At 46.8% G+C, this 9,443-nt stretch overlaps 1 protein-coding gene across 1 annotated transcript; it reads left to right on the top strand.

Annotated features, from left to right (window-relative positions):
- The first annotated feature begins 8,023 nt into the window (after positions 1–8,023).
- Positions 8,024–9,082, top strand: LOC123034380 (epidermal differentiation-specific protein-like). The gene has a single exon (XM_044451708.1). The coding sequence runs from the start codon at positions 8,024–8,026 to the stop codon at positions 9,080–9,082; it is 1,059 nt and encodes a 352-aa protein (XP_044307643.1).
- Positions 9,083–9,443: the final 361 nt, after the last annotated feature.

Below are 9,443 nucleotides of genomic sequence, written 5' to 3'. Positions count from 1 at the left end.
GGCTTTCCTCCGAACCACTGTTGTATCCAGACACTGATCCAGAATGTCATGGCCTTTCCTGACATGTTACAAAGAAATAGGGTGTTGTCAGCATATTGATGAAACCCTGCCTATAATCTACTGACCTGTCCCAATGGCTCCATATAGAGGTTGAACAGAACTGGGGCCAAAATTGTGTCCCATGGCATCCCACAACCCGCTAAAGCATGCAGCTCTGGTTTGAGCAACAACAAAACAAACTTTCATAAATGCTACTTTTTATCATTTGTGCACAGTTTATTTTATGGTACTTTTTAAAATGCAAATATTACATGGCTTTTAGGGCTGCGTGTAAAAACAGTCCTTGACCATAAAGTCTGCATGCCACAAAATAGATAGCAGCCAATAATGTGCACACCTGAGCTGTTGTGATCACTCCCACTCCTCGTAGGGATGTGGATGAAACATTTCCTGTTAGTTTTGGGTGATGGAGCTGCCTCTCAGGGTGTGAAGCTGAACCAGCTGGATGTGTTGCAACATGGGAAGGCACATGAACTGAGTTGCAGAGCGGTGTGACTGATTCAACCTGTTCTTCCACACCTCTGGTTGCAGCACCCAGCCTTTCTAAATCTAAAATTCCTTCTGTGCCGCCTAAGGGTGGAACCCACAAGATTAAGAAATGGAAGGAGTTATCCTTGAAACGCATCATCAGAGCAGCTTCTAGGAGAAATAAGGAAGAAATCAGGCTAGGGCAAGAATCTAACCCATCCACCACAACACATTATGGAAGTCATCAGTGGAGATCAGCAAGATGTACGGCAGGAGTATGGAGGGAGGTACCAGCTCTCTGAGACATTTGGCTGGGTGTGCCGCTTCATGATGCAGGTAAAACTTCTTGTTTTCTGTTCAGGTCTGGACAAGATCAAAGCTAGCCTTGCACCCCATAAAAAGGGGTGTGTTCATGACACTGGAATATAAGCACCTCTTGTGTTGGGGCAATTTGTATTCAGACACACAAGCTGGTGTTGCCAATCTTCTAGGGTAAGCAATATTTACCTAAATGGGCTTGGTAGACGGGTGGGTTGGGAGAGAGGTCCTCTTGCAACAGGAGCTGGTGCTGTGCTGGTACCTCCATGATCAGCGGTAGCAAGCCTGTGAGGGGCTCGGGCAGGCAAAACTTGTGCTCGCCCTGTTGAAGGAGCCTGTGGGGAGCTGGGTTGCCACCATGAGAATGGACTAGAGTCCATGTAGCGTGATCTAGTCCATCCATTGGTCTGATCTAGCATCGCTACTAGGCTGGCTAACTAGCTAGTCATTTTCAGGCAGCATCAACTTAATTTGGTGGCAAAAGAATCTAAGAATCCATCAAAATTTGAGTGAAATAATGTTTTTTATAATTTTCCAGCTTCTTAAAGCCTTGTGCACACTATTATAGTAATCTTGTTTAAGCCTTTGAACAAAGATATTACTATTCTTATTTAGGGACTGTAGAATTAGAGTGCTGAGACCGCATCTTACATACCTCTTCCCTTATTTCAGTGACTGAAATTTGGACCTGGAACTTCCGGTTCATAGATGATAAACTTGATTGTCATTTTATGTCAGTTTGCACACTTGTTTTTACATTTTCCTTCTTGCAGATAAACCCGGCTTGTGTGCCGTAGCATTGAGGCTGAAATGTGTTGCATAAGGAATTGTCAGAGGGAGGTGAGAAGTGGATCCTAGGAGAAAGGAAAGGGGCTGGTAGGAGAATGTTCTCCCTTTCCAGATTCTAGCCAGGGAGCCATTCCAGGATCTGATATCCTATTCCAACCCCTACCCTGTTTCCTCTCTTTCTGCTCTCAATGTCCTGTGGCTATTGAGATGCTCCAGTTCTCAATGGGTTAGCTTTGTGTGTGGATCAGGGGACATGGGTGACCCTTAATGTTCCCCCATGCACACTCAGATTTACTTTCGTATTTATACACCACAAACTGCATAGATACACAGGGACAGCTGGGCTGGGAACGACTGTAAACCTATTACAAGTCTGGCTTTCACTGTATTTATCCATTACTATGGCCACTTAAAAGAAGGGAAACACTTCAACAAGGATTCATCTACAAGAATTCCAAACCAACATGTGTCTGGAGAGCCAGTGTGGCGTAGTGGTTAAGAGCCTGGGACTGGGACTCAGGCGATCTGGGCTCTAGTCCCCGCTCAGCCATGGAGCCAACTGGGTGACTTTGGGCCAGTCACAGACTCTCAGCCCAACCTACCTCACAGGGTTGTGAAGGATAAGATGGAGGAGGAGAATGATGTAAGCTGCCTTGAGCCCTTTGTAGGAAAAAGGCAGGATACAAATCGCAATATAAATAAATAAAGCCTTCAGCAAGAAAATGCAAGAGCAAATCCACTGAGGTCCAATCTGGCAGTGATCCACAGCAGCCACTAGCATGCTGTTTATTAGAAAGTGCCTTAAAGAAATATGGCTGCTATTGCACAGGAACATGGTCCTTAAATTGAAGTGCCTTTTGCTTTTAATGTCAGGCCAGAAGGGACTGAGGGATGCTTGCCAAGTTACTGCCTTAAAGATGCCAGGTTCCATAGGTAAAGAAAGGTACCATCGCTGCTGATACACACGCTTCCCAATGCATTTTGTTTTTTTTAACAGAAAATCTGTTGTTAGATGGTGAGTCTTGGGACAGGGGAGCAGTAGGAAATTATGCATATTAATCCTTTAGTGATTAGGGTTATTGTTGCTAACCTGTTTGAAGCTGTCATCAGTCATTGTGGTGCTTTCTTGGCACCCTCAGGCAAGTATCAGCCAAGCTGGCAGGGCTGGGGAGAGACAATGGCCTGGCCAAGTGACTCAGCCGAACTGGCATCTTGGGAAACTTGGTACAGTGAGGAATCCCTAGTTTAGGCAGGGATGGTCACCTGCCATTGCTCAGGAATGCCCATTTTGTGGGCAGACAAGTCTCCTCTCTTACTGCGGACAGTTCTATAGGTTGCCAGAGCACCATCTGTTTGAAAGTGCCCTCTATTTGAAGGACTCTTCGCAAGGCTAAGGCTGATTACGAGCTGAGACTTGCCAAGAATATCAAGAGCAACAAAAAGGGCTTCTTTCAGCATGTAAATAGGAAGAGGAAGGGGAGACAAGTGGTGGGACCACTAAATAAGGAAGGAAGGAGATCCAGTGACTGATATGAGGGAACAGGCACAGAAGCTAAATGACTATCGTGCCTCTGTGTCCTCCCCAAAGCAGGACAGGGGATATCCGCATAGGAGATTAGATGAGGCTGAGGACTTAGGGGCACAGATTAGAGTCACCCCCCCTTGAAGTCAAGGGGCTCCTCAGGGCATTGGACATTACAAAGGCGCCAGGCCCTGACGGGTTACACCCGAGAGTACTTAGAGAGTTGGCAGGGGTTCTCTCACGCCCGCTGGCCTCCATTTTTGAGGCCTCGTGGAGAACGGGTGAAGTTCCAGAGGACTGGAGGGTGGCATCAGTGGTCCCAATTTTCAAAAAGGGTAATAGAAAGGACATGGGGAATTATAGACCAGTTAGCCTTACGTCCATTGTAGGAAAAACAATGGAAAGGCTCATAATAGAGAGAGATCTAGTGATGCTAGATAGGGAAGGGAGGCTGACAGCCACACAACACGGCTTCCGCAAAAACAGGTCCTGCCAGACAAACCTTGTGGAATTCTGTGACAAGGTTTCGAGATGGCTAGATGGAGGGGATGCAGTGGATGTGGTATACCTGGATTTCAGCAAGGCCTTTGACAAAGAGCCCCATGATATCCTGGTGGAGAAACTGAGGAGTTTTGGGATACACCAAAGCACTGTCTGGTGGATTAGGGCATGGTTAACTGACCGAAAGCAGAAGGTAACCATTAGCGGGGAATCATCGGGATGGCGGCCAGTGACAAGCGGGGTACCCCAGGGCTCTGTCCTGGGGCTGATCCTGTTTAATCTTTTCATTAACGACATGGAAGAAGGGGTGAACAGTCTGCTGATCAAATTCGCAGACAACACTAAAACTGGAGCAGTGGTCACAACTGAGGAGCAGGTACTTCAGATCCAAAAGGATCTGGACAGACTATGGAAGTGGGCAGGAGACAACAGGATGGCGTTCAATGTGGATAAGTGCAAGATCTTGCACTTGGGGCATAGGAATAGCTGTCATAAGTACAGGTTAGGTGACAAGTGGCTGGAGAGCAGCACTTGTGAAAGTGACCTCGGGGTACTGCTTGACTGCAGCCTAAACATGAGTCAGCAGTGTGATGCGGTGGTCAAGAGGGCAAACACCACCCTTGGTTGCATAGCCAGAAGTGTGGCTTCTAGATCAAGAGAGGTATTACTACCACTCTACACAACTCTGGTGCACCCGCAACTGGAGTATTGTGCTCTGTTTTGGGCCCCTCATTACAGAAAGGATATAGCCAGGTTAGAGTCAGTGCAGCGTAGGGCCACAAGGTTGGTGGCCGGTTTGCAGGGGATGCCGTATGAGGCGAGACTGAGGGAACTGGGTCTCTTCAGCCTGGAGAACAGGAGACTCAGAGGGGATATGTTGGCGACATACAGGTATGTGAGGGGATGTCACACGGAGGTGGGTAGAGACCTGTTCTGCCCTGCAGAGGAAGGCAGGACACGCTCCAATGGAGCAAAGTTCAGAGAACCCAGGTTCCATTTGGATGCCAGGAAGCACTTCCTGACAGTTAAAACCCCGAGGGTGTGGAATGGGCTTCCATGAGAGGTCGCTGAGGCCCCATTGGTGCGGGTGTTCAGGGATAGGCTGCACATGCACAAGGTGGGCATGTCATGAGTGGAGACGGCTGGTGCCGGAGGTCAGACTAGATGGCCCAGGAGGTCCCTTCTGACTCACTCTGTTTCTATGTTTCTATGATTATCCATTCTAATCTAATATAAAGATTAAAAGCCATAAAAAAGAGATCAGTAAAGACTCTGAAACAATTAATAGCTGGGCAGCAGCCTGAACAGATGGGAAAAAAGGTCACCGGGTCATATTCTTCTCTGCTTTGAAATTGCATTTTTGTTTAAAATATAAAAACTAGTTCAAAATCTTCAATTACACAAGTACTATTTTTTAAAAATCCTTTCAAAGTGATGAGAATGCCTTTCAAATTTGCTTTTAATGTAAACAGCACTCTCTCTTGTGAAGTTGCATGCACTCTCTTTTGCCCGTGTGTAAGTGGTCACTGTAAGTTTAACTACATTTCCTGAGCCAGCGAAAAGCTATCCAACCTAAAAAGCATTTGTACTGTCAATATCATCTGAATCTGAGCTGAATGTGTGATTCGGCAAACCACAGAACCATATAACCACATGCTGGATTCTGCTTGAATCTCCCCTTAACTTTCCTTCCCTGTGGTCATGAGGATGAGTCTCACAATTATTTAACTTGGTATTTTGTACTGTTTACACTGATAACGTGGATTCTATCATGAAAAGGCATATGCCAGGATAACCCTTTGAGGGAGAGAGAATGCAAACCACTGTCTGCCCAGAAGAAGAAAACCACAAATAATATATTCACTCATCCTACCAAAAAATAATCACGGTCTAGAGTTTGAGGCTTAGCCTATGAAGAAGGAGTGGGTTCTCCTGCAGGGACAGAGGAACAGTTTGTGAGCCTGTGGCACAGCAGCCGAAATCTATCCTTCAATCATCCAAGCATTGCAACATAGGGCAAATGGGTTTACATCTGTCATGAGGGTTAGATCACCTTTCTCCCTCTTGTGATGTATATTAAATTACAAGACAGCTATGGGGTTACGCTGGAGGAAATTCCATTAGTGAACAGGGGGAGAAAAATACTTCAAGCCAAGAATGCGCTGAGTTCAGCTTTTGGGGGCCTCCAAAATGGGCTAGCCAAATGTCCCAGGAAACTTGCAAGAAGGATGTGACTTGCTTCACATTGCCACAAAACAAAACAAAACAAAACAAAACAAAAGCCCCAGAGGCAATTACAAAGAAAGGTGATTAAAATTTTCATTAAATGTATGCATGCTACTTTATATGTATGGGTGTAAATGTTGAATTAAATAGAAAAAGAAATACAAGACTGTGTGAACTGTCAGCCCGTTTAGGCTGCTGTCCACATGATAGCTACTGATGAGTAGCAGAAAGCAGGACTTGAGAATGTATGGCCATCCAAATGTTGTTGGACTGTAATTCCCACCAGCCCCAGCCAGCTTAGCCAATAGTGATGGGAATTGCAGTCCAAACACAGCCCCTGGGTGATTTACATCAGAAAAACTGCACGTGGGGTGTCATATGTACTTGTTTAAGGAAGACAGTCCTCTGTTTGAAGTGATGCCCAGTGCAAGTTCAGTCTAAAGAAGGCAGAGCCAGTCTCTGAAGTTGCCCATCGGTCACTAGCAGGCTGAATGGGCAGGCACACGTAGGCCACCTCCACATGTAACAGTCCTCCACACCGTAGTGAGATGGACTGCATTATAATATCTGTACTGTAATGTAATACCTGAATTTGCATGTGCACATATAAACTGGCATGCACACATTTTATGCAGATTGATGCTACCTTTTAGGTTCTTTTTCAGTGATACATTCCCTTTTTTGGGCATTCATAAGGGGCCACCCTAGCATGGCAGAAAAGGTGAACAGCAGCCTCCCACATCCAGATTAGACCTTCCTTCCACGCCATACCCAAATTTCCCAGTTTAAAAGCTCCAAGAAGTTCTAGCCAGCATCTTATCTATTTGGCCCTGAGGACTGGGCACAGGGCCTCAGGCAAGTTTCAGCAGCCCTGCTGGGAGGCCATACTGGCAGAGGCCTAGAGTTCCCTGGACTTGCTCCTGCACTTCACCCTTGCGATCTGCTTGTTCTTCAGCCTCCTGCTCGGGTCTGGACAAAGTTGGTGGTGAGAAAGAAGAGCAGAAGGTGCTGCTGTTGATCTGCTCCCTGGCTCTTTGCTGAGAAAGGGAGGAGGTGCAAGAAAGCTGGTGAGAAATTGGTGCCACTGTGGAAGGAGGCCCATCTTGCCCGAAGGTTCTCCCAGCTATGGAGCCAGTACTGACGAGGCCCATCCTCGCCAGCATCTTCTTGGCTGCATTTAAGCCTGCCGTTCTTCTTGAGAAGCTGGTTGTTTACATGCTCACATGCTTTCCCATCAGCTGAGCCAATTCATCTGTATCATGTAGGCCTAGCTTCATGTTATCACTTTACATACCATCTTCTCTTAAAGAAGGAAGGCTGACTGACCACTTTTTAAGACCACAAAAACTATTTGGATCTGCTTTGTTGGCAGAAGAAAGTTTTATGGATGAACAGAACTGCCTGAAATGTAATCTTTCTGTATGGTGCAATATGGCCCAAATACTGATGCTACACCATAAAATCTCGACTCCTTTCTACCTACTCTTGGCAAAAGAAACAGTGGCAGGGATGGGGGAATAGAGGCAAAGGTAAAAAGAGACAAGTGTGGGCTTTGTCTCAGTCTTCACTTACTCTTTCAATAGAGAGGGAGGACTGAGACACTTAATTTCTGGTGGGCAACCTGTGCCCCTCAGCCTAATTTCAAAAGCTGTTTGCAAGGGATCAGTTTAGGCCTCTGGCATGCGTGAATGAAGTCTCTTTCCCCTGAAAGCCAGCTGGGTAGGAAAGAAGATTGGGGAGAGAAGGGGATTTTGCAAAGAGCAAAGAAAGGTGGTGCTGGAGAGAGAGGGTAGGGGGGTGACTGTGAGGGAAAGACAATGAGGAGAGAAATGAGAAGGTGGCAGTAAAACACAGAGAATACAGTAGGCATGCGCATTTCTGATTCTGGCCTCATTGATCACTGGCATGTGGCCCCTAACCTTTGAGGGAACACAACCCTCAGTGGGGAGGGGGGACATTTCCCACCCATGCATTAAGTCATAAGTTTCATGGAAAATATGGATACTGGAGAATTTGAAAGGAGAGAGAAATAGCACCACAGAAGTACATTCATATGAAATTGACTTAACCATTCTTTCCAGCAGCTCCAACTTAGGACAAGACAAACTTGCCTTGGAAGAAGCTCTTGAAGAGGTCTAAATGTCCCACAAAGAGTCCAGCATGAATAAGATAATTGTGTATGACAAGCCTAATTTTGAAGGGCTGAGCAAAGAGTTTGTCAGTGACATCCCTGATCTACATGAGCTGGATTTTGGTGACTGCATCTCTTCTCTGAAGGTGATTGGGCAGCCCTGGGTGGCCTACAAAGCCCCCAGGTTTGAAGGAGATGGTTTTGCTTTTGAGGAAGGTGATTATGGAAAGATCAACAATAACAACAACATCTCTTCCCTCCGGTTGGTTCACCACGATCTCTCAGATCCTAAGATCACACTGTACGAGCACCCAAATTTTGAAGGGCAACACAAGGTGGTGAAGGAAGAGACCAACCTCACCTATGGCTACTTCAATGACCGTGTCTCCTCCCATGTGGTTCAGAGAGGAGTGTGGCTGTTGTACAAGCACCCAAACCGCGGCGGATGGCACCATATTGCCTGGCCTGGGGAGTGCATACAGGACTACAAAACAGAGATTGATTTTGATGACAGTGTATCTCACCTGCGCCCCCTGCGGCCTGGCCGCCCCATCATCACTGCAAAAGTACTGTGGGACCAGAAGAAAGTGGAGGCTGAGAAGGAAATTCTAATCGATGAGATTGTGGGAACCAACTGCACAGAATACGAGCAAGCCTTCACTGCCAACACCTCCCGGGAATATACCGCCATGGTGTTCCAGAACTTCCACTTCAGCAATGCCACATCTCTAGAATTGGGCTTCTCTTTCCAAGTCACTTTGGGAGGTGCCAACATCTTTACAGTGGAGAAAGGGAAGCATGAGTCCACCACCACCAGTGAGAAAGTGGAAGTTCTGCTGCCAGCCAAGATCCCCCCATGCACCCAGCTCTCCATTCAGGTGGTCAAGAAAGAGACCACCACCACAGTGCCAGTGGAGCTCACTATCTGTCAGAATGGGAAAGAAAAGAAAGAGCTTGCCGAATATCAGTGTGTGTCAGGCCGTACCATCAGCACCAGGTATACCATGACACCTGCCTCAGCATCCCGGGGGGCTTCCCAAGCTCACCCGGCACCTGAAACTGTGTAGGGGGACGTGCTGCCATGCCTCACATGAGGAGCAAGAGGAGCATTTCCAAGCACAACCCAGGCCAGTGACAGCAGGAGGGACGATCCTAAGCCATGCTCCTGAATACGTTACACTGATGTGGAGCACTGCAGGAGTTGTGGTCACTTGCAGTTGGTGTCGATATGAGGAAGAAGAAAGCTATGCTCAGTTACATCTGGTCATGGTGATGGCTTCTGGGTTTGGAGGAGTACATCATAGATAGTTTGGGGATGGCAGTGTAAGTTATTAAGACAGTTTTAGTGTGAAGAATTCAAGACTTCTCTTGAGGATGTGCCAGTCTCAGCAGACCAACAGCAAAACTAAGAACAGGTCTTTTGATCCA

This window comes from Varanus komodoensis, unplaced genomic scaffold, assembly GCF_004798865.1.
Source record: "Varanus komodoensis strain SLA01 unplaced genomic scaffold, ASM479886v1 scaffold6_4, whole genome shotgun sequence".
NCBI classification, from domain to species: Eukaryota; Metazoa; Chordata; class Lepidosauria; order Squamata; family Varanidae; genus Varanus; species Varanus komodoensis.
The sequence above is the reverse complement of the archived record's forward strand: the minus strand, read 5'-3'. Positions and strand labels throughout refer to the sequence as shown.

Coding starts and splice junctions, on each gene's coding strand:
- LOC123034380 (XM_044451708.1), top strand. CDS start 8,024: ATGTCCCACAAAGAGTCCAGCATGAATAAGATAATTGTGTATGACAAG.